Consider the following 25104-nt stretch of genomic DNA (forward strand, 5'->3'; position numbering starts at 1 on the left):
CCACTCTTAAAATCATCGATTATTTTCTTTCTTAGTTTCACTGCAAGGCTTTCATGTGTCATTTTAGTGTCTAGTAACAAAAATTGTAACAGAAAGCGTCAGTACTGACCTGCCCCAATAATTACCAACGTGTATTTACCTTTGTAATGTTACAATAATTAAAAAAGAACACGTTTTTCAGCAAACGAATATTTTTCCAACGTAAAACATCGTTCTTAAAGGATGCTTGGTAGAGATAATAGGTCAATGAAGTTATCCACAAAACACTCGCTGTGAGCTGTCAATTTGACAGCTGATTGCTGCAATAACCATGTAACAAACATCTAGACTCCTGAACTGTCAACCTGCAGTAAGTGTCCCGTTTTCTATTTTTTCAAAAAAAATTTTAATTAGCTGATCCTTTCTATGATTGCCCTGTTTTGTCCCATACTTTATATCGATCGAGGGTCCGAAGAATTAAACAACAAACTTTTATACGAAAGTATGGTAAACTTAATTCCCTAAGTGCAATTGTTGGATATTTTCTATGGTTAACCAGTACGCAAATAAGTTGGGAGTCCAAAATAATGTGGGCTGTTGAAAACATGCAAATGCATATGCATGCAAAAACTAAAGCTTAAACTCAAAAAAAAAAGTAGGCTGTGTGTCACCAAAGAAAAAAAACTGTCTCCAAATGGCGGACATGGGAATCATTTCACGCTGCAACTATACCACGAGCTCATCTCTCTCCCTCTCTCTCCCTCCCTCCGTTTTCCGCCCAGCAGTATAGCCTTCGTCCTGCATTAGGTGAATGGTAATTTATTCGTGTAATTTCGCGAAGTTTTTATTGCCGTACTTTTTACGGGGTGTTAACGAAAAAAAAAAAACAAAAAAAGCAACAGAAAGTTGCTTCAGTTGCTCATTTCGGCTCATTTAAATCGTGCGTTGGTGGCACATTTGGCCAGCCACACCACTACAAACAGTTGCAGTTTATTTTACCATTTTTATCATTCTTCAACGCCTGCGTTCTGCTTTTTTTTTAGATTTTGCTTTTTTGGAGTTCGCTGCAAGGGTGACATAGGCTCACTATTGCTTTTTTTTTTGGTGCTGGTACATTAGCCCCGGGGCAGACCTATTTGTATGCCACCCGCGTACGTAGCACCGTCCGCCAGTCAACTCATTAAGTGGTCGCGATTTTATGTACTTGCGCCGGCCTGGTGCAGACCGATCACGGTGAGGACTCATTAATGGGTCAAAGTCCTCACCGCCAATGGTTGGCTGGGTTTGAGTTCTAAATAGGAAACGATAATGAGATCGTTAGGCAATGCATACCAATGTTTCAGTGCGTACTTCAAATTCAATTCTATCGATTGTATCATTCTGTGGCATATTTGTTTTTTCTTTTAACCTAATCTTTTGCACGTAGAAACTCAGCTTTAAAGTGCATTTTCTATTGCAAAGGTAACGCGCAAACTCGTCCAAAATAATGTGCACTTTTAAAAAAGACCTATGGAACCTAAACCGTGGTCTTCACTCCTTTCGAATGGTCACGTGTTTTGTGGTTTCAAAAAGAACGCCAAACGGGTCAAATGATACCTCGCAGTAACATTCCTCCCTCTGCCAGCCAAAGTTAATCAACGGGCGAAACGTTCTTCATGTGGGTTCATTTGAATGTTTGCCGCGCCACTACTATCACAGCAATACTTTAATGATATCCATTAGCTTATGGAAAGCTAAATGAAGGCAACTGGGCAATGAAGTGTGCGGCATGTTCCACTAAGGGGCGGTGTCTCCTGTGGTTTGTTTTTTTTTTATTATTCCGGTGATTGACCGCTTAGTCGTGCTCCCGGTGATGCAATGGTAGACCGCTTCTCTTCATGCCATACTCTTCCTCTTGCCAGGGTCCATGTATGCACATGAAAAATCAACTGACTATTGCAATATGATTTTCTGCCACCTTGTGCAGAAGCAACTTGATCGTACCCATCACCGTAGACAAGCAGGATGTCGTTGGCACGATTGATTCTTAACTAGGTTGCTTATAATGCTAGTGGTCTAATGTTACTTCCGTCGTTAGACATTCACCTGCGCAAAGAAGTGTGAAGAAATCGGACAAACAACTTCGCTCTTTGGAAGGATTCCCAAGCAATGCTTGTACACAACAGCTGTACCGCACCATCCAAGATCATTGCTTCATTGGTAAACCAAAGCGAAAGTGTACTGTTGGTCTCGGGCAAAATGGACTCGCAGATGGAACAGGAGAACTCGTCCAAATCTCGGTTATTGGCTTGTGCTCCCGGTGGTTTTCAACATCGAGTATATCATTAGGCTTGGTCATGGTCCATCGAAACGGTCTTCTTGTTTCGATGCGTTTTTCATTACATTTCCTTTTTCTAATTTAAAGTGTCATTCATTTAGAATTCGATCACTCATCATAGGGTGTAAAACGCCGAAATTTTTAACGTAGAAATTTCTAAATCAGACAAGAGGTTTTTTATTGTTCTTTTATCACAAAATTCAAGAAAAATAGATTTGTTTATGTACGGATGAATTTAAGCAACTTTCTTTTGGTACCACTCATAAGCTGCCGCACAACTGGTTTATGCACTTTAGTGTCCCTTTATGAGCTTTAATAAAAAGCAAATCACTCTTTTCCAGGCTCTGAATCTTCATAAACTGTCGAGTTCATAGATTGATGTGTTATAAAAACCCGTGTTTTGTGCCCACAGCTGCAGATGGCTTGCCATAACATGGGTTTGCGGGTCAGCAATATTGTCAGCAAAAATGAACTGCAAAATGCTGTCCCAACCAGCGTAACGCGTTAGAACCTGGTCATACAATTTTTTCAACACGTGGTTTGGTGACTTCTTTATGCTTCAGAGTTCTATTTGTTTGTTTTGAGGCTCGAAAAGAGCGGTAGTCTGCACTCAATCCGATTCTTCTGATGGTGCTTATGCTGCACCGTATTTTTTGCAATATCCCCAGCCGCGTAAGTCCAAGGCTATTTTTATTTACTTTTCGTCATCCATAAGAACGCAACCCGCGTAGAGCGTTGGAACCTTGTCATACAATTTTTGGAGCACGTGGTTTGGCGATGTATTCATGTATTATTATTATTATTCAGAGTTCTGTTTGGTCACTTTGAGGCATGAAACGAGCGGTTGGTTGCACTCAATCCGATTCTTTTGTCGGTACTTATCCTGTAACGCTCTCAACATCTTCTAGTTCAGCTGACATTGTTCCTGAACGACGATTTTGTTCTACCATTTCTAGCCATGCTTTGACGTTTCTGAAACCGTTTCAAAACATATTCAAAAGTAGAAGATGCATTTTTAAGTAATTTTCCTATTTTTTCTGCCGGACCAAGTTAAATTTTATAAGCGCGTGTGCACAATTAATTGTCTACGTTGCTGCTCCATCATTAGTAATAACTGAAACAAGCACGATCATGCCAAAACCTCTCGATAAGAGGTAAGAGTACCCCAATACCTACTCATAGGCGTCAAAAAATTCCATATAGCACCACCGAGGGCTCTACTGTACATAAGATAGAGTGATCAAATTCTAAATGAACAGTACTTTATATGAGCGAACAGAGAGTTGATTAAGCGTGCTGAGCAATGAATAACTACTAAGTTGTATTCCATGAGACCTGACAATCGCCTGATGAAGACTCTACGTTTGCCTGTATCTCTTTAACCCTGCAAATATGTTAGCAGACTTGACATGCGCCATACAACTGGCGTCGTTGCATCCGTATTCCGAGAAACCTCCACTTATCAGGTAGTTGCATCAAGGTTATGACGGTTACAGACGGAGTCCCCTAGGGTGCCTCGCAATCTAAACGATCCAAAATAAAATATAGCCACGGACCGTAAAGCAAATCCGCGTAATTGTTGCAATGTTTTGCCCATTCGGGTGCCTTTGCCGGGTTGATAACGATAAAGATCTCCTCTGTGGAATATGGAACGCACGCATCTGTAAGGCACGCACACGCTCGCGCTGTTGTGTGCCATTAAGCGGTATATAACTTTTAACGAGCATAACTTGCATTTGAAAAAATACTTTGCAGTCGATTAGAATGACGAGCTTCAAACTCGTTCATCATGAGCTGGTTTGCTAATGGGTAGCGGTCAGTTTTTAGTTGAATTAAATGAGCCTTGCACACAAAAATGCATCGCTTTGAAGGCTGTAGACGTGCGCAGTTAATTAGACTATCTGGCTGAGAGTGTCTCTGTGTTAAAAAAAGTAGATTCAAATTGATCATAAATTTTATGTCATTGCAAAAATACCAAATTAGTAATTTGTCTACACGAGAATAAGGATGAATAATGTTTTTTTATCGTTCAAAGGCACGTAAATTAGTTAAAGTGAATCGAAGGCATTTTATACAGATACATCCACATCCACATCCACATTTTATCTTGTATCGTTTATTAGAATAGAAAAAACTATTCATACAACGGTCATCGAGGTTTTCTTTTATTATTATTGAAGCTCACACTGGTCATCATCCATAAGCAAAAATATTCCAATGACGCAAACATTTGCAAATGCATTCGTCCTCACCGCCTCAATGCATGAGTTAAATCAAATGCATCGTTTATGCAGTTGAGGTCAACCTTCGGTACAATGTCTGGAGCTGCACCCGATGACAGACAAATACACTTCTCCGGCGTATTCGTAAGGAATGAATTGATCAACATTCAGCTGCACCCGACTGACTAAAATATTTCTACACATGTCTTCCTTGTCGGTGTCCCCTGAAGTGTCAATTGTAAATAAGATGTGAATTCTATTGAGCTAGATTGCATCTTAAATTGCAAACGATTTAACCGGTAACTGCACATTGTTCCGGAACGGGTTTTAGATGAGGTTAAAAAAGGGTCCCAAATTGAGGACATAATCCATCGCCAGACAGACTCAATTATGGTCTGATTAAATATGACAATATGGGATAAGATCTTAACAGATAAAACTCTTTTTCAATTAAAGTACTAACGCTTTTCTTCACCCCTATCTTCACCACAGGATTACAACGAACAGTGTCCGTACTCGCTATCACCCGTCAGCATCAAAAGCCAAAAATTATTACGTTCGCCCCGCAAAGCGACTCGCAAAATTTCCAAGATACCGTTCAAAGTGTTGGACGCGCCCGAACTGCAGGACGATTTCTACCTCAACCTAGTCGACTGGTCCGCACAGAACGTGTTGGCGGTGGGTCTTGGTAGTTGCGTTTATCTCTGGAGTGCTTGCACCAGTCAGGTGAGTGACACACGCGCACGCCATGTGTGACCTACCTTGTGGGACGATCATTTAACGTTTTGTTATTGCTTTTTTTTTCTCTCGTAGGTTACACGACTATGCGATCTCAGCTCCGATTCCAACACGATCACGTCCGTCTCATGGAGCGAACGGGGCCATCAGCTAGCGGTAGGAACGCAACACGGATACGTCACTGTGTGGGATGTTGCGGCTAGCAAACAGGTAAAGATCGCCCGTTTCCCGGTGACTCCCGGTTTCTGTAATCGTTTAAGAGACGATCACTGTTGGAGTAGTTCGTAAATACAATTAAGCTCGGTTGTTCTCGTTTCATGACGGAATCTTTGATCTTTTGCTTGAAGGATTCCTCTCCACTCCACCCCTCCTGGTGTCTGTAATGGTCGCTTAAGTACAGTGTTTTTCAGGTCATAAAGCAGATATCGCAGTGTTTAAAACAATTCAGGATTTTGATCCATCCAAGCAATTTACATCTAAAACCGCACATTCTTTTTAACAAAACATAGAAACACTTGTTGTATGACCTGAGAAACACTGTACTGCCAAACGGAGTTGTTTAATTATGTTGAGTTCTCCGCGAAGAAAAGAAGACGGATTGTGGTTGGGACATTTGTTAAGCGCATCACCCGTACAGCAGTAACCTGTACCATAAAGCTGAAAGCACACACATCATTTTACCCGTGTCCCGTACAATGATACACACGCTTACCAGCGAGTCACGAGAGATGAATCTTTAATTGATCTTTATTTACAGAACCACTTCACGGCACACAAGCACACGTCGATCGGCTTGTGTCGGTTTCGTTTGTACCGTGCTCGTTGCAGCTTCCAGTGCAAAACGAAAATTGTGACTTTTATTTACTTTAGTCCCATTTTGCACAGACTACTTCACGAGACAATTGGCAAGCGTCTTGTTTGCCTCGCGTCAACAAACCGTGCTCCCGGCGCAAGCCATTATATTTATTGCACTTTACTGTTGCATTCCAAAGCAAAGTTCAGATGAGCGATGTGTGTAAAACACACATGAAAAATGAAATGTAAAAATAGTAAATTCACGTGTAAATACAGGGTTTTTTATCTCGCCTTTTGTAAATTGCAAATTTGACAGTGCTTCCTGTAATTTCCGGTGTTTGTCGGTGATTCATATAGCGTAGCGCATGAGATTTTATGATAGTTTGTATGTGGTTAAGCGGTATTCACCTTACATTGTACAGTGTTCAGTTAGTAAGTTTATATATAAAATTTATTCCTCGTTAACATGACACTTTCCACTACGGATTCAAGTTTAAAGAAACAGTTGTCACTTAACAGTTCTCCCATCCGGGTTTTGCAATTATTTAGAAAAAAAGGAAAGTGAAAAAAGTTGCCAAAATTTGCAAACAACTCACCTTTCACTACTGTGTCACTTCCTAATGTGGAAACGCCGCGTATTGGGAAAGAGTTTGCAAATTTCAAATTCACCCTCCTCTCAAACCCACATGCGGATTCGGAAAGCAAATAAAACTTCCTCTTAAATTGTACGCACAATCCAAAGAAATGTCCCCCTCCTTCTGAGCATTATGTCGGTTTCTCTATCACCTTCTTTTGAGCTGTGAAAGTGTGCAAAAATTTGCAAACATGACCCCAAACGCACCACAACCGCATGCCATATGATCTGCATGGCGGGATAGTGAGGGACGGAGGCGTACAGAACTGACCTCCCCACGCACGCACGCATCGCGTCATAGAGCGTGACATGAATTTAACAATGCCTCATCGCCATCTTTTTTTTTTTTGCACTATTGCCGTTTTTACACATGTCCAAAGATCCGGAAAGAGCGTGTGACCCACTTACTGAAGAGTGTATGAAGAAAAAAGTGCGTTTTGTTTTTCTCTGTGTCTAGGCACGTTTGTTATTTATATACTCTCTAACTGCTATAAACACTTTGCTGAACGGTTCTCGGGCCGCTTTGCATTTGTGTCCCGCTGAGTGAAAATTTTATGAACGTTTTTTCCCCCCATTTAATGTATTCTTTTTCTATACTATTCTTTTCGTTTCTTGTAGGTAAATAAACTGCAAGGTCATTCGGCACGTGTCGGCGCACTGGCCTGGAACGGGGACGTTCTATCGAGCGGGTCTCGGGATCGTCTGATCATGCAGCGTGATACGCGCACACCATCACAGGTCCCCGAGCGAAGGCTCGCCGGTCACCGGCAGGAAGTGTGCGGTCTCAAATGGTCCCCGGACAACCAGTATCTGGCCAGCGGCGGCAATGACAACCGGTTGTACGTGTGGAACCAACATTCATCCTCACCCGTGCACTCGTACTCGGAGCATATGGCGGCGGTGAAAGCAATCGCCTGGTCACCGCATCATCATGGTCTGCTGGCCAGTGGTGGCGGTACTGCCGACCGTTGCATACGGTTCTGGAACACGCTCACCGGACAGCCGATGCAGTGCGTCGATACTGGCTCGCAGGTGTGCAATCTGGCCTGGTCCAAGCATTCGTCCGAGCTCGTCTCCACCCACGGCTACTCGCAGAATCAGATTCTCGTGTGGAAGTACCCATCGTTAACGCAGGTGGCCAAGCTGACCGGCCACTCGTACCGCGTGCTCTACCTCGCGCTCAGCCCGGACGGTGAAGCGATCGTGACCGGTGCGGGCGATGAAACGTTACGCTTTTGGAACGTGTTTAGCAAGGCACGGTCGCAGAAGGAGAACAAAAGTGTACTGAATCTGTTCACAAACATTCGGTAAAACTGGACCGGAGGAGAGTGGTGTGTTAGACCATCTTTCGCGTCTTTCAAATTAGTGTTAGTGATGGGACTGCTCGTTCCCATTGCATTGTACAGAAGTTAGAAACCAATTCCTTTTGGTGAAAGAGGGACCGAAAGGAGTCCATTTTTTAGAAGATGCCTATTATTTTTGTTAAGTGGTTGTTTTTTGTATAAGCTTTTTTGTTCTTTTCTTTTATTTTTGCTTTGTATTAATCGCAACTCTTTATCTGTTTTTCTTCAAAATACATAGCTAGTTCCGTACGATTAATGATACAAAAAAAAAAAACACACACACACACACATATTTTCCAGTATATTAGGATTCAAACATTCTATGTTACTGTAGTTTAGTATGAATTTGTAAAATAGTTTTTTTTTTATTGTCATCTGCATCTTATTACAATAGCTACACTTTCAAGTAATACTTTTCACAACTTCCAACCAGATTTTTTTTTATACACTTACATATGTTGTAGTAAAAAATAGCAGGTTTATACATAAATTTATGTTGCAGCATAGTCGCATCGACTTTGCTTCCTTTTTTTTTAAATTAATTTAATTTAATTTCATAAGGCTATTCACTTTTTCGAGATCATTGAACTGGATCGACCTTTAGGGAATAGGAGAGGAAAATGTATGTTTAATTTTTCTTGTTGTAAGAATAGGTTAGGCTTTTCCGTATGTAAGCAAAATTAGGAATGGTATGCGCTGCAGCTGTATAGCGATACCATGCGACAGTGTGTTCAAACTATTAGATTTTAGTTTTTAGCCAATAGTTGTTTTTGTTTATTATTTTCTACTCGCTTGTTTAGCGTATTCTTGGAACTGTAGTACATTTTTACTGATACAGGATTTCGATCCATGTAAGGGAACGTTTGAGTCACTCAGTGTAATTTTTCAAATTTGTAGTGGAACATGGCAAGGCTCTTGTGGAATTTTGCAATCATATAGGGGAATCTCACATTCAGTTAAGGGAGATTGGCCACTCTCGATTATGAAACTTGGTGATCTGCTGTAGAGTTTAGAGAATTCTAACGTTAAAATGGTAAAGTGAAAATGTCATCCAATCGTTTTGTTTAAATCAGCACGCCGTATCATTCACATTAGAACGGGTTTTACACAGCAAACAGTGTAAAAATGGTTGTAATTATTTGTTTCTCTTTAAACCAATTCCTTACGCGATTGAGAAGCTCCACAACGGGCTTGCCAGGTTCCACTATCGATGTAAAACATTCGCCCAAGTGATTCTACTATTCCACTATATGGATTAAAACCCTGCAAAAATTTTCATTGTACAAGATGAAGCTGGCAAGTAAAGTAAAGCAAAGGAAATACGCTCTAAATTTGTAAACAAACGATTGCTACACATCTGGAAACGATCCATACCCGTAGCAAGTGAGTATGGGTTTAAGCATAGCACCGACTTTTCTAAATAGTTAAGTTATTTATATTGTCAATTATTTTCAACAAGTTTATTAATGTTTGAGTTGAACGAAACATCGTGTGCATTGTGGTGTGTTGCCCAATTGAAAACAAAAAGTAACTAAGTGGCTTCTGAAGAATCGATTGGAATCTCCGGTGAAAGGATATGAAGGATATAGAGTTACAACAGCAAATCCTTTCTCTTGACGTTCAATCCGTTTGGATAGCGTGGTAAAAAGTTTTTCACGGTAGGAAAAGAACCACAAACTACACACAATGAGTGTTATATAGTTTCGTATAGATATGTTCAGCCTAACGCTAAGTTCTATACAAAAGCATAAGGAAGCAAAGAGTCTTCACTGCGTGCTGCCTACCTTTGAGGTGTGTGTGTCTGCGTGTGAATACTACTGATAAGGACACATTACAATTAAGCTAACACGTTCCAGAGACGGATAGAGGGTAAAAGTGTGTATGAAAGTGTGTGTCGTTCGGTCGAAATAAATTTACAAAAATTATCATAATTTAATGGAAGTTTCTCTTTTATTTAAAATGTTCAAATATTCGTGTTTATTTCCACGCTCTCCTATGTTGCTTGCATACAAACACTACAATCTAATACAATTTTATTGTTCTCAAACGCGAACCTGTTTGTGTGTGATGGTCGCATAAAGCCTCGAAGTTAGGCCAGAATTCGAAATACTAAATAACACATGTTTTAGGGGGGGGTGTTCGATGAACGCGAACCCTCTCCATGAAGCAGATGAATGTCAAAATGCATATGATACTTCGAGGAATGTTGCAATTTATAAGCAAGGAAGTCTTCGCCACGGCCGAGCACAGTGGTAAGCGGTGCAGTTGTCTTTTATTTTTTGCTGCTCGCTTTAAAAATCATCGCCAGTCCGGCACCGATGGCTAAGGCCGAACCGGCAATCAGTGCCGAACGTTGATTTATCGTTAAACTGCAATAAAAGAAGAACGACAAAGAAAAGAAACACAAACATGTAAGTAAAAATTGTTTGTATGTAATTCATGCTATATTTCTGGGAACGAATTAGGAACGAGTGGTGGAACCGATAGCAAATTACGAATGGGTAAATCTATACATCAAGAAAATATAAACGTTACAACTAAAAAGAAAACACTCGAAGAGAGGGCCCCATAGGTCATTCCCCTTGTGTAAAATAGCTTTTATTCGATAAGTGGAAAGAGAGAGAAGAAAAAATCTTAATAAAGCACCTAATTATCCCGCTTAACAAAGAACAAGTGGGAATGTTTTTTTGTTTTATGTAAGAGGCTAGAAGCTATAGATTCTTAAAAAAGAATTCCCTGCACCCGTACGGATCGATCCCGCCTCCAAAGTACTAAAATTAGACAGCCATATTCTCTTTGCTTCTATGCGCTTCTCAGACGTTTTCACCAGTTCCAGGATCGTTGGTCGCCGATATGGGTTTTAGGTGAACGTTTTGTAGAGATGAAATCTAGCAACAAGCACACGTGGAGAGTGGGATCAACCGAAAAATTTCGCCTTAATCGATCCAAACCAGGACGATGCTGAGGATTCATTGGAAGGGGCAGGGACACTACTTGGCAGAAAAAAAGAAACAAAAGAATGATGTAAGCGAAACAAATCCACAGGTTCCACACAACCACTTCACCAATTCTCCCGTTGGTAAGGACACAAATAATTTACGCAGCGCACCCACATGAATGAGGGTTGTGTACCTGTTGTACAACTTACCCGGCGCCAGTTTTCTTTTTCCGTTCTGCTTCTATAATTTCACCGACAAGGAATTGCTTCATTTGTTCTCTGCAATACAGAAAGCGACGCAGAAACATGAAATGAATGAAAAGTTTGCGAAATTAAATACATAAAACTGCAAACGCGAGCATTTGACCCTGGTGTTCCATTGCATTAAACCTCGGGGCCGCTTTTGATTGTCCAACGTATGCAGTCGTGTGGTACACCGTGGTAAACCTACTTGGCATCCGAACTGTGTCCAACGTCATCAAACTCGGCCGTCGCTTCCTTGCCAGCCCACTCGATCAGTACCTCCTCGCCACCGGGATGCTACGGGAAAACAGATTCAAACACGCCATTAATGACGAGATAATGATAAGTGCCATCGTTCTTCACGAGATAAAGCGCGACCTAGAGCCAGACAGGCCCAAAGCCCTGTACGTACCTCGTGGAGAAATTTGGTCACATCGTACACCTTGTCGTGGATGACCATCCACACGTCGTCCGGTTTGTTGTGTTGGGCCACTTCCGCCAAGCTGTACTGTTTCTGCTCCGTCGGGGCCATAGCTGTGCTAGAATGTGTGCTTGGGACGTGTTTTCCGTAAGAATTGTACTCGTAATGGACTGATCTCGAACGAACTACAACGTTTGATTGTGATGGCTAGCCCACTTGGTAGGGGACAGATAGACAAATAGAAGGGCAAAGCAAAAGGGTGGGAGAACTTTCTAATACTAGACTAGACGAACGCAATACAATAAGAGGCGTTTTAAAGGTTTAAATGCTCTGAACGTTATATCGATCTACAAGTACAACAAGAAGTGGAGCTATGGTCAGTAAAATGGAAAACAAAGACCTGTTGTACGTGCAATGATGATCGATTTATGTAGACGTCCATCAGCTGACATGTTTGTTTTGCCAACCTCAAAGCTGTCACAACTCACAGCAATGGTGTGCTGGCAGTGTGTAATTTCGAATGTAAAGGAATCAGGAAACCACTGTTTTTATATTTAATTTTTGTATATTTTGAGTGTTTTTTTGCAGACACATCTTGTAATAAACATTTCACGATAAAAATATCCATTTACGTATCTTTTTTTGACTAATTTTGTCCAAAGCTTACCCAGTGGGATTACCCTGTGCTGCTGATCGTTGATGCTGTCAAACATTGTTGATGAAGTGAAAATTATCAAAACAAACGAATAATCAGTAACAAATTAAGCTACATTTTTGCTGTTTTTTTATGGTAAATACACCGTTCTTATGTTCGGTAACGCTGGACAAACCGGTAATCATGAATCGGACGAAGAGGACTTCTTCCATCCAGCGCCCAACACTAGCGGCAAGTGAGTAGAACCAGTTAGTGGTGGAACCAGGAAGTGGAAAATGGGTGACTAATTGAATTGCTTTCTATCGATGGAGATCCACACTGGCGAAAATATTTGGTCTAGCTCCGAAAGCCAGCATGAGCAGTAATAGCGAACGGACAAATGTTCCCGTGGCACCGAAACCGGTCAAGATCTCCGAACGTTACGGTCCATCCAATTTCCGATACATTCCTGCCGAACCGGCCGATGACGAGGAAGTAACCGAAGATGCAACAAACAAACCGACGGACTGGACCATCGTGCGAGCATCGGTGGTAACGGCTTACAGGCTGTAAGTGTAGCTAGTAGTGTGTTGTGTACCGGCAAACAGTTAATTCCGATCGTTCTTCCAGTGTCGATGGTGATAACGTTTTCCTGGGCAAATTGGGACTCGCCTTGCTCAACTCCTCCAGTGGTCATCGATTGCTGTTGTATCGTACGAAAACGGATGTACTCGGCACGGTAACGCTAACCCGGGACACAAAAATACTGCTAAAGCAAGACTATCTCCAGTTCCGGGCGGACGATTCGAACGATTTTTGGAGCGTTCTGTTTGAAAGTGAATCCGACCGACAGGCACTACTAACGGCCATTGATACGTGGTGTCTGTTGGAACGTGAACCGGTGATAGAGGAACCATTGTCCGAGGTGGAAAAAGATCCCCCACCTTCCAAAAGTAAGCGGTCTGAGCTTGCCGCACGTATGGCACGAATGGGCGGGCAAGCAATGCCTTCGATGCACGAAACTGCTCCTGGTTCTGATTCTTCCGATACGTCCGATTCGAAGATTGAAACCATAACGACGCGTCCAACGACCCGCCGACCGAACCTGCTGTCGACCGTAAGCATGCAAATGGTTCCGCTTGGAGGAATGATTCCGACCAACGGTAACGGAGGGCCTGTATCGAGTCAAGCATCCGGAATTGCGGATATGAATTTCAATTTAATTATGAGTGAAAATCGAATGCAAAACACCGAAATGCGTATGAATCTGACAAAGCTGGAATCGAAGCTTGATCGTGTGCTCGATAAGATCGATCTGTTAAACGTGCACGGTACAGGTGACCGGTCATCAAGTGTCGCCGACAAGGATACGGAAGTGCTGGAGCTGGAAGAGAAACTGCTCGAATTAAAGCGTGCTAATCATGCATTGAAAAGCAAATTGCGCACCTTGGAAATAGCGGAAAGTCATGGAAAACGGGAGGCACACTCTATAATGGAAGGAAAGATACAAACGCTGGAAGAATCGGAACGGCGACTCAAGGAAAGTGTGCTTAGTTTGGAACTAAGACTGGAAGCAAGCCGTTCAGAGATAGAACAACAGAGGGAGAAGCTCGCTGAGCTTGAGAAGCAGCTCGGCGAGGAAAAACATTCCGTTGAAAGTAAGACCAAAGATATGAAAGCAACATTGGAGCAACTGGAAGAAGGTCAGCGTGAACGGAATCGTCTAAAGGAACAAATTGAACTGGCAAATCGTCGATCAGATGAGCTTCAAACGCAACTAGCACAGCAGCAGAAGGAATGCTGCGAACTCCAGGAGGCGAATCAACGTCAACGGGCGTCAGCGAATAACAACGCTTCCTTGGTGAAAGACATCATGAATGGATGCTTTCAACAGCTGTGCGATCAGATAACCGATCCACAGATATTGAAGATCATTGCCCAAACGATCAAGCGCGAAACCAAAGCGGCATTGGAGCGACAAGGTGATCAATAGAAGTTTAAAACTATCTACAGAAAGCGCTAGCTAATAGTTAAGCTAATAAAACATCCTCAACTAGCACACATAGCCAAGAACGTTAGATTAGGGTTTTAATTTGATGCTTCTTTTATTACAGTCCTTTATCTTTCCTGCGCTTCTGCTTTTAAAATATCGTCATCTTCTTTTTGTCTGTGCGCATCTGTTGCTCCTTGGAAATGTTGTATTCTGATGCCTGTAGGCGCGAGATCTCCGCACGCTTTGCATCGATCTGCCTTCGTAAATTGTCCGATGCCGGTGTGCTTGCTTTGTGTCGCGTTAGTGCGATTTTAAGACGCTCTACTTCAGCTTCCGTTCGTCGTATTTCTTCCGACAGCTTGAGACTGGCAATGTTTAAATTTTTGGACGAATGTTCCTTAAGATCGTGTCTCGATAGCTCACCCTGCCGGGTCGATGGTTTTGCTTTTGAGTTTTCGCCTCCACTGAACACCTGCTCGTTGATGAAGCTAAACACATCCTTTGCTTTGTCTGCCTTGGCCCGACGCTCATAATCCTTGGCATCCCGCCTTTCCTGCTGCTTCTTCAGCTGGACGAGCTTTTTCTCCACACTGAACAGATCCTTATCACCGTTCGCCTGTTCACGAAGCTCCATACAGTAATCCAGTGACCGACCCTGCGGCAATACCTGTGCACTGACCGGAAGCACAATGCCTTCCCCTTCCCGACCAAGCCCGGTTCCAACGACGTAACCCATTTTTTGCATAATTTTCGACCCGATGCCCCGTGTATGTTCCTCCCACTCGCCTAACCGTCGATCGGGTGCTGGTTGAAAAAGACTTTTTGCAACCATTTCAGCCTTCCGGACAGCTTCTTCATCCTCTTCACTAGAATCGTCATCTGAAGTGCTGTCTCGTGGCGAAGAACCATGCTCTTCGTCGTCGTCGAGTGGTAAAAGATCTTCGAACAGTACGTCCGCTTGTTCGCGTTTACCTTCCTCTAGTCGAATTTTACATCGCTTTTCGGTAAAGTCCACCTCCAGTACAGTGCCCTTGCACCAGAGGCGGGAGGATTGCTTTACCAGCGCTCGGCTACCCTTTTGGCGCAGTCGTTCAAACAGTGGTTCTCGATAGTCATGCAACTCGTCCAAACGGACAACTTCCCCATGGGAATAATGACATTTGTCATCGGCGAAGCGACACTCGCCTTCCAGAAAGTAACTGCAAGGTATCATCTCCCGGTGGGTAGGATTTGTGAAAAGCACCTTCGCCGTTGCTTCTGCCAGATTGGAGGCATCGACACTACATACCATCGCATTATGGTAAGTGGTTGATCCCCAAGTGTGCAAATGAGGCGCTGAACATTTGCTGCCAACTAATCCTTCTAAATCGAGCTCATCATGCGACTCTGGGTCTGGTGGGGTTGAATTCGTTTCCGTATTTTCTTTCGGCACGGCTGGCAGTTCTTTAATCTCTTTCATGAACTGTGCAAATTCGTCATCCATACAATCGACCGATGGTGTTTTTGCTGTTGTTGAAGCTCCATTATCTTTCTCAGGGTTCGTTGTGAAGTCTTCATCAGCTGTAGGACCGAGCGTTTCCAGCGTTAGCTCTAACAGCTCAATCAAATCATGCTTCAGTTTATTCAATTCCTTTCGCTCATCTGCATCGCGGGTGTGTTGTAAGGCTTGTGCAATCTGATCAAGCTAAACACGAAAGAAAAATATTATTACACACTCAACCAAACTGAAAACATTGAATCCTACCTGTTCCTTATATTGTCGAATCGATCTATCCAACTCGTCGACACTCATTGTTCTATAATTGCTTGAGTACTCGGTTCAATACTATTTGGAGTCTGAATTTACTTCGCAAACATCCTAAAAATCTGCATTTGTTTTTTTTTCAACTCTCCAAGCCCGATTGTTGACGTTTGTCCTGTTCCGTGGCTGTCAGTTTTTGTTTTGTTTGCTGTCTTCTTTCGACGCGACGGCTTCTTTTCCTTCCTCGTCATGCACGCATGCAAATGATACGCACAGTTGCATTTCCTTTCTTCATGAAAGGTCGAAGATGACCGTTAATGCATCTTCTGAACTAGCTCAGATTGCATTTTGTACGTTGTTGCACACACCAGCTATTAAAATGTTAAATGAAAAATTAATTTCAACTGTGCTGATATTCTAGATGGAGTCGGATGGAAAAGAAATGCATTTTGAATTTTTGGATTGTTGTAAATCTATCGTTTTACGTTTTACGTTGGAAATAGACGTTTGTTGTGTTCTATACTGTAGAATCATTTCTACAAAAGAGATACATACAAATAATATAATTTCAAAGCAAAGTTTCCCAAGAGTTACATCCTCGTAGCTTCGTTGCTGATGTACGCAAGGGCATATGCAATAAAGAACACCGCACAGCAAAACAAAACATCCGCCGAGATTGCACAAAACGGGTTGATGATGCGCTTATTCCCAAAATGCATCGTTTGACAGATGTCAGATGTTTCGGAAGCAGTTGTTTTTGTTGCTGCTGCATACGCCAGTAGCGTGAGAGAGATGTCTACCAAAAAGGGGAAGCGAAACAAAATTCAACTTCCTTTTCACTGACAGCGGACAATTCCATCAACAAAGAGCGTGAGAGCGAGCGAATGGAATTTATCGAGAGAGCACGAACAACTGTTCCTACTCCCGGACCGATTGTATACGGGATCGATTGTTTGGAAAAACAAAGCCCGTGTTTTGTTCCCTTTCTATGTGTTCGTTCTCCCTCTCGCTAACGCTTCGTTACCGTGGCGACCTTTCCGACCATCTCGCTCTCACAAACAGCTGAGAAGCTTACATCACCGCTGAAGTCATCGTACCATGACTGCTTGTGGTGCTCTCTCTCTCTCGCTCTCTCTTTCCCTTTTTGTCGATATGCCCAGTAGTGTGCAGCGGCAGCATCAGCGCACGAAACGAAAACATCAACAAGAACCCGGGAAGACGCGCTTTCCTGACGTGTTTTTCGGGAGAGAGCGTCTATTCCCGCTGTTTATCGATCCATTCTCGCGTACGTACTCTTTCGCTCACGTGCAACGCTTGCACACACACTCGCTCGCTCTCTCTCTGTTTCGCACAGCAACGCAACGCTTGCAAATTGTTCCCGACGGTTCCCCCAGAGCAATAGGTTTCCTGGTGGCGTGAAAGCACACGGGCATTTATTATTCCCAAAACGAGCGCGTCAGTCCCAGTGCGACGTGTGTGTTTGCAGTGCGTTTTGTCCATTGGTTTACTTTTGTGTGCAACAACAATAGCAACAAGACAACGGAGTAGAGGAACTTTTTTCCAATGTGCATTTAGTGTGTGCAGTAAATCGTTGCTCCGTGTACCTTCACCATAGTAGGCGTCTTTTTCTGTTTTTGCGTGTGTCGTAACCAAGAGCAGACAAGCAGGCAGCAACATCAACGTGTCTAGTCATATTATTTATTGTGCACCGTCAATAATTTCTCACCACCACCGAGGAAATCGCGCTGTTTTTCATGGTTAAGTACGACAAAGTGGCAACCTAATCATAACCTCGGAAAACCACGCGGTCCAGCATCAGTTGAACGCCCGTAAGCCATTAAGTAGAGAAACGCTTCCAAACAAGGGGGCCCCGGATCCCGTTGCTTTTCGCTTCAACCACACAGCCATCGATGTGTGAGTGAGCGGGTGTGTGCATGCGTGTATATCAGTATTTTGTTCTTTCTCGCGCCGTCTCCATGTATTTTCTGGCCGATGTTGTTTGTTTGCCCAGCTACATTCAGCGTCGTGGTCATCTTTAGTTAAATCTAGCTGGTTGCTAACGATATCAGCAGTAATAGAGCCGTAAAAAATAACATAAGCGACATCAGCATCGAGACCAACTGCAATAACAACAACAACAACAACAGCAGTAGCAGCAAGTGCCGATCGGGGGAGTGACGCGCTTTACGCTGACTAAACTGACGGTTCACTTAAAAACACGTCTCATCTCTTTCTCGCAACCGTTGCTCACGTTCTCTCCCTCTCCCCACCATCGCGCGATACGCGTCCCGTGTGTTCGCCCTAGTCCGTACGACAGATTCCCTTTGTTCTCGGACTGCGGGAAAAAAGCGAACAGGAGAACAACAACACCGTAGCAGCAGCAGCAGCAGCAACGCGGATCATCGAAGCAAGCGCGTGGTTTTCTGACGGCATTAGTGCGTGCATTTGGCAGCGCGAACGCATGTCTTGCTAGCGAAACACGCGGTGTAAGAGGAGTTGCTCGTGTTTTTTTTTTGCTGCTGTCCATTTTTCCGTCGTCCATTCAACTGAACGGAGGAGGTGTGGTGTTCATCTGGGAGAGGGAGAGGAGCAGAACGCGAGGTGGGTTGTAGTAATTCGGTGTACTAAGGAAAGGGAGCTGTCCGGCGCGGTGCATTTGCATTTTATCGATCCGGCAAACGGTGCGTGTGTGTGTGTGTATGGCCATTATCAGCATCTTTGTGCTGTAAATAGCAAACGTCGACCTCGTTGCAACCAAGGGCCACATTATAATCAGTGCAATCGTGCCTATCTTCTGACATACGCCGACCGATACGCGCTGGGTGCACCACAGGTGTGTGTGTGTTTGAAGGAGGTAAATGAAAGAAGGAAAAGTTGAAGAAAAACTGCACATCGGCCAACTTGCGCAAGCAGCACCGACACACTGTGCCAGAACGAGAGATCATCCGTTTTGAACGAATTTACTTAAAGTGTTCCGAGTGGACGGGCCTCTACAACGGGCAGCGTAGAATAAGACTAAACCCGTGAAAGAAAAGTGCATCGTGCGAAAACAGTAACAACCAGCTAGTAATCGTCCTACACCGAAGTATCCCCGGCTGTAGAAGCGAGGCAGCAGCAATCATGTCGCGCTGCGTTTACTACCAGCAGCACTGGTCTAGTTAATGTCACACGTTACACACACACGCACATCGCGTCACGAGCTTGCATTCTGCATTTGCAAAGTCCCATCCCCCTCCCGGGTTTCAGTCGGTTACAGCGATGAGTGGATGAAAGTTTTCCCGTGCACATCGCGAATCCTCCGTACGCCGCCTTGCCTAAGTAATAGTGTGTGTTGGTTGCTTAACACGGTTCCTGATTTTTCCTTTGCCTGCTTCCCGCATTAGTTGCGTCGCTGACTTGGCGAAGTGAAAAGCGGAAGTCCAAACCACGCGTTCGTATTGCACCGGATATAACCTGCCTTGAGTTGGTCGTACAAGAGCAGTACTTGCACACGAGGACTGTGTCGTTCTGTGAGGCTGCTGTTAAGGGAGAGAGCACCATATTTATTGCCCCAGGTTTCTGCGGATCACTCGGCAACAATTCGAAACCTCGTGGCCATTCAACGTCAAGGAAGAGCGCAAACATCCAAGTAAAGGAACACAAGGATACGCGCGAATTAGAGAAAAACTGAGAAAATAAACGGTGGTGGTGGGCACGTCTCCGAAGTCATCGCAAAACCGCCTACCCTGTTACCGATATGGCGCTGTGAAAGTGTTGTGCTGAAAAGGGAAAACTTTTCACTTTTCACCGACTGTTTTGCTAGTCTACGAATGGCACCTGGAACCACTGCTGCTCGGTAAAGGAAACGGTGGCAGTTGCTTCATCGGAAGACACGAGCCAAAAGCACATGGTCTGCGGAACGGGAAATGGCTGCTTGAGTGTATATTTTCTTCCAAACGACAGCTTGCGTGTGTGTGAGAGAGTTTGTGCATTGCTTTTTCATATCGAACGAGTGTCAAATCACAGTAAGCCGGGACAGCATCAACCAGCTCAATTTAGCAACGGAACACCCACACACGCACACACTTGCAGTACATGCAAATCAACGTGTTTCATCATTCTTCTTACGCGACGAGTGCAACAGAAAAGGGGGAGAAACGGTGCAGTTTCGATTTCATAGCTCTCCCGTTCGTGGTCCGTCCATTCGCTTCTTTGTACTGCCCTATACCACCCACCGTTGATGTGCAGCGCTTTGGTACAACTTTTCTACTACCCCGTATTTGGTGCTCCAGGGACACGGACGGACGTCGTCGCCGTAGCAGCGTGAAACGAAAATAACTTCACGGATTCGCGGATTTCTCGGTGACCTTGACGCGGGGGTCCGTTCCTTTTTTTTCGTCTTCCCTTTTTGTGCTTCAAGCTTCAAGCCAACAACATGTTCCAGCAATCGTTTGGCTGCTGCAAGTATTATAATATGCGCCCCTGAACGTGGCCGCACACCCCGATTCAATTAATTCATTCCCCGTCCTGCTCGCACACCAGGGTGACGTTACCGCGCCCCGGTCCGTCAACATCTTTTCTGCTAGTCCAATTGCATCGCGAACAATTGTGCGATGGTGGTAGGCAACCGTCGTTGCACTCGTGATTATTCGCTTCATCGATAGCACCCCACTCCCGTACCAACATACCGTGGTTGAAAAAAAGCGATCGAGGTTGAAATGTTTTTTGCTAAGTTAAACGCGTTATAACGCAGTATTTTTTTGCACCAGCGGCTCCCTAGCCACCAAAACACTTCACTTCATCATCAAGCTAACAATTCCGTGACTGCCTTGCGTGTGGGATTTGCCCATGTATACGTTTGTATAGCTGTAATCGGTCCGCGAACCATCCAGCTCCGCAGACTTTGGGTGCATCAATACGCAGCGCACAAACAATAAGCGCACACATACACACACACCAGGATGGGAGGTATGTAATCGATTCAACAGCGGCGCATGTATACCGATAAAGAAGGCACTAGTGGAGCAAGAGCGCGAGAGCAATAGCAAAACAAAAACAAACCCAACAACATATACCAAACCCCCCACCCTCTTCATTGAGTAACGTCACACAACCAGACGGAACGCAGCGTAGTGCATTCTAGTGAGCGAGCGCGAACGAACGAGAGAGAGAGAGCAAGCAAGCATAATTGGAAAGAAGAGCACGATATAGAAAAGGAGAAAAAGAGAGAGAAAGTTAAAGATTGAGCGCAAGTGTGCCGAGTGGCTGTTGCAGTTTTCCTAACCAGCTGAGCGAACGCGTATCCGAGCAGCTGAGTTGAATATTTCACACACGCATACATACTCAACCCTTAACACGATTGCAGCGTATCGGTTACTTGAAGGGGTTAGTATTACAGCATCACTAAGCACGCGGTGCATCGATAGTAGTTGTTGGCGTAACTTAGTGATACTAAGGACCCGTGGGTACGCTCGCACGTCGGTGGTCGTTGCCGTTTTTTTCCTTTCAAGTTGTGCACTTTTCCAAACGGCACTGTGAAGGCAATGTAGAACAGTGACCACTCAAACGAGATCTGCGCCCCTCCTGTCCCACCCCCCAATCCCAGCTCAAGGACGGGAATTCAAGCGGAAAAAATAAAACAAGTATAGGAGACGGAGGAGACGGTATATTTCGATATCATCGCATCATCACATCACTGTCGCCGTAGTAACGAAACGTGCTTCTTCAACAGTGTGCTCCAAATAAATTGTGTATGCGCTAGTAGTGGAGAAGCAAAATTTAAACGCATCGGTATCATACACCGCTGCAGCCAACAAGAAAACCAAAATAAAACAACAACAACAGAAAGCGCGAGCGGAAGAAATAACAGGCCCGTCAGTAACATAGAACGTGCCACAACCACCACCACCCATCGCACTCTGAGATGCACGTATGTGCGTAGGTGTGTGTGTATGCTCTTCTTGTGATATTACAACATTCGCACAATTCCTTGGCACACACCATATATTCTTAGCTGTGTGGAGACAAGAGCAACCACGCGGTTGTGTTCAGTTAAAGTACAAAAAAAAAAACAACTAAACTAAACTAAAGCGCCATCAAGCAAGCAAACAAACGGCAGACAAATACCCCCTAACCTAAAGAGGCTCGTGAATAAGGTAGTTGAAAAAAAAAAAAGTAGGAGACAAAACTGCATAATAGTGCAACGCGCAGCCTTGCTACGGGTAGTAGCAACGGTCGAGGACGATTCAAGCAATAGTGGGTAGCGCAAAATCAGTCCGTACGATTACCAACTGATCACCGTTACGAGCGTGTACGCGTACGTGAAATTAAGTATGGATAGCACGCAGCAACAAAGGCAATCGCGCACCGCGGAAGTTGATGAAGAAGAGGACGGGCGTGACGTGAAGATGCACCTAGACGGGAACGTGGATCTGAATGAAAAGGCAAAAAAACGTGGATCACTGATGGACATCGAGCAGGAAACTGCTGTTTGTCCTCGGAAGATGGAAGGTATGTGCGGGTGAACTAGTTTCTTTACTGAACCAGGTTACCATAGGTTCTTTGTCCCTATAAATTTTCTGTCCTTCACCCGTTCCCGTCCTTCACCCGTCCTTCATCTCCTTCACCCGTTCCCGTCAACCCTGTCCATTATAATTATTTCCTCAATACCTTCCAGTTCAGTCGTGTCCATAGTATCCACAACATGGATGTCGTCCTCGACGTCAAACTATCTTTAATTGCCCACTGCGAAATCATTGTTTCCATGTCATTCAATTTTTTTACATGATCCGTAGACTTACATCTGACATTAACAATCCATTATGCCTTACAGCACTTTCCTGCACTCCTCTCGAATTTACGTCTATTGTCTGGGTTGCAAAACTTGAGCAGGTGCATTTCTGTCTCACGAGGATTGTATCCCGGCGCTGCTGCCTAGGATTCAAACGCGTTTCTCTGCCTTCTTACCGTGTCCGGTGCCGCATGATTGGGTCAAGATTTGTTGCAGGCGAGACGAAATCGTGCCCACACTCCTTTCCCGTGTCCACATATACGTCCCTTCATGTCCCCTTCGTGCATGCTCTCGTGTATTCCTGGCAGGTCTTCCTAGACGCAGGTTTCTTGTCTGTCTGTGTCTTTTTAACAGCCTCTGTATCATCTCCTCAACCTCGATTCCTCCATGGCCTCTTTCCGCGTTTTATCATTAAACGCCACTCCAGTTCCTTCCCTTTTCCCATCTCAGGACTAGTCTAGTTAAATGAAGCAGGCTTGGATAGTACCTATGAGCGGAACCTGCCTGTATATGACAGATGATTAATCCATGTATCCTTTTCTTGCTCATCTGCAGCCGGTGTAAACAACAACGAGTCGCAGAATGTGTCGGGGCTAAAGATTTGGGATCGGTACGTGGTGCACGGGCTTATTGACAAGGGCACATTCAGCACGGTCTCACTGGCCACGTTGAGGAAAGAGCAGCATCTGCCGTTCGATAAGCGACGCCAGTTCGCGATCAAACTGATCACGCAGACGAGCCATCCGTCACGGATCGAGCGCGAGATTCTTTGCATGAAGAAGATCGGTGGCCAGCGTAACGTGGTCGGTCTGGTCGGTGGGTTCCGATTGGAGGGTGAGGTAGCGCTCGTAATGAACTACATTCCGCAGGAACCGTTCCACCTTTACTACGCGCAGCTAACGGCCGCCGAGGTGCAGCGCTTCCTGCAGCAACTGTTGATCGCCCTCGAGTGGGTGCATCTGCACGGTGTGATTCATCGGGATGTAAAACCGAGCAACTTCCTGCATAGTCCGCGTAATGGTGGTAGCTCCTACATCTTGGTCGACTTTGGACTTGCGCAGGAAACGGATAAAGGTGCACTGTCATTGCGCACACCTGTCGTTCCTCGCAGGCCTGCAGGCCAGCTGGAAGATCAGGTCGTCCCCCGGCATCAGGAGACGGTCGTGGTGCGCAATCCTTTGAAAAGACCGGGCGGTACCGGTAATACCGCCACCCACCCATTAAAGCTCTCGAATAGCAGTGCGACGAAGGATGTGGGCGATGTACCGCTCGCTCGGCAAACCAAATCGGTCGCCGCTGCCATTGGCAATGGACTGAAGCATCGCCGCACGGCGGTGGTAGCGCCTTACACGAAGGATCTCAAAACGGGTGGTAATGGTGCGTCCTGCAAACTCCCAACATGCAGCTGCTCCGGCCGGCCACAGGTCTGCAATGAATGCTTGGTGCAGGCGGAAATGAATGCACCACGGGCAGGTACGCCGGGCTATCGGCCACCGGAGGTTTTGCTGAAGTATCCGAACCAGACAACAGCTGTCGACATCTGGGCAGCTGGTGTCATCTTTCTGAGCCTGCTGAGCAAGTGTTATCCGTTCTTTGACAACGTGGACGATAATACTTCGCTGGCGCACATGATTGAGGTGTTTGGGTTCCAGCGCCTACAGGAAACGGCCCACGCCCTTGACCGTAGGCTACACGGTACGCCGGAAACAATGGAAAAGCAGCCGTACAATTTGCGACGCATTTGTCAGCATTTCCGTAATATCCACCAACAGCGCGCGATGGGTTCGGGTGGTGAGACAGGTGGTGCGCCGGCCGGTAGCTCTAGCCCACCGTCCGGTCGGTGTGATGAGGATAACTTTGGTTGCGACAACTGTTGCAAACCGCTGGATAGCTGTCTGTGTCAGAACCGACGGCACGGGGCCGATGGTTCGGATGGGCATTCCTCACGCGAGGCGGAATGCGATGAATACGGTCCGGATGCTTACGATCTGCTGGAACGGTTGCTCGAAACAAACCCGCACGCACGTATTAGCGCCACGGAAGCGTTGCAGCATCCTTACTTTCAAGTCCAGTACTGAATTCCATCGGCGGTTTTGCGCAATCGATTTTGAGGAGCGTTCAGTTTGGGTGTTCGAATCAGCATGCATGCACTCGACGCAATAACACCAGCACCACCACCGGTACAAACAACAGAAGTATGCAAATCAGGGACAGACACAGTATAAGGATTGGGTGCGATCAGTGGCGTCAATTAATGCCAGTATACGTAGAGCAAACGGAAAACAAAGAAAAAAAAAAGCAACGAGAGATTCAGTCCGTCGATGTAAGAAATATGAA

At 44.8% G+C, this 25104-nt stretch overlaps 5 protein-coding genes across 7 annotated transcripts in view; 3 read left to right on the forward strand and 2 right to left on the reverse strand.

Moving 5' to 3' along the window:
* LOC126559434 (cytochrome b5-like) overlaps positions 1-11752 on the reverse strand; it is a 95609-nt gene extending 83857 nt beyond the window's left edge. Inside the window, exons 1-4 of one of the 3 annotated variants that reach the window (XM_050215590.1) lie at positions 11622-11752; positions 11418-11506; positions 11177-11245; positions 10302-10397 (exon numbers count right to left, since the gene is read on the reverse strand). In XM_050215590.1, coding sequence (XP_050071547.1) covers positions 10302-10397; positions 11177-11245; positions 11418-11506; positions 11622-11741 — 374 coding nt within the window. In that variant the 5' untranslated portion in view covers positions 11742-11752. Of the gene's footprint in view, positions 1-10301; positions 10398-10908; positions 11022-11176; positions 11246-11417; positions 11507-11621 lie in introns of those variants that run through there. The other 2 variants (XM_050215593.1, XM_050215591.1) reach the window with 2 other exon arrangements.
* LOC126557843 (fizzy-related protein homolog) overlaps positions 1-25104 on the forward strand; it is a 444135-nt gene that overhangs the window by 12275 nt on the left and 406756 nt on the right. The window contains exons 3-5 of the mRNA XM_050213747.1: positions 5011-5244; positions 5332-5466; positions 7304-8018. Of these exons, the coding sequence (XP_050069704.1) occupies positions 5011-5244; positions 5332-5466; positions 7304-7996 (1062 nt within the window). The 3' untranslated portion in view covers positions 7997-8018. The remainder of the gene's footprint in view (positions 1-5010; positions 5245-5331; positions 5467-7303; positions 8019-25104) is intronic.
* LOC126557599 (uncharacterized) lies at positions 12389-14287 on the forward strand. The gene is made up of 3 exons (XM_050213420.1): positions 12389-12520; positions 12597-12833; positions 12895-14287. Exons 1-3 carry the CDS (start codon positions 12438-12440, stop codon positions 14255-14257), a joined length of 1683 nt encoding a protein of 560 aa, XP_050069377.1. The 5' UTR covers positions 12389-12437; the 3' UTR covers positions 14258-14287.
* Positions 14404-16050, reverse strand: LOC126557715 (zinc finger CCCH-type with G patch domain-containing protein). Its single transcript, XM_050213584.1, has 2 exons — positions 16002-16050; positions 14404-15941 (listed from the first exon to the last, which is right to left on the reverse strand). Exons 1-2 carry the CDS (start codon positions 16047-16049, stop codon positions 14406-14408), a joined length of 1584 nt encoding a protein of 527 aa, XP_050069541.1. The 5' UTR covers position 16050; the 3' UTR covers positions 14404-14405.
* On the forward strand, positions 22308-24845 carry LOC126559802 (cell division cycle 7-related protein kinase). The gene is made up of 2 exons (XM_050215975.1): positions 22308-22487; positions 23323-24845. The coding sequence occupies exons 1-2, from the start codon at positions 22310-22312 to the stop codon at positions 24843-24845; spliced, it is 1701 nt and encodes a 566-aa protein (XP_050071932.1). The 5' UTR covers positions 22308-22309.

Source organism: Anopheles maculipalpis, chromosome 2RL (genome assembly GCF_943734695.1).
Source record: "Anopheles maculipalpis chromosome 2RL, idAnoMacuDA_375_x, whole genome shotgun sequence".
In the NCBI taxonomy this organism is placed as follows: domain Eukaryota; kingdom Metazoa; phylum Arthropoda; class Insecta; order Diptera; family Culicidae; genus Anopheles; species Anopheles maculipalpis.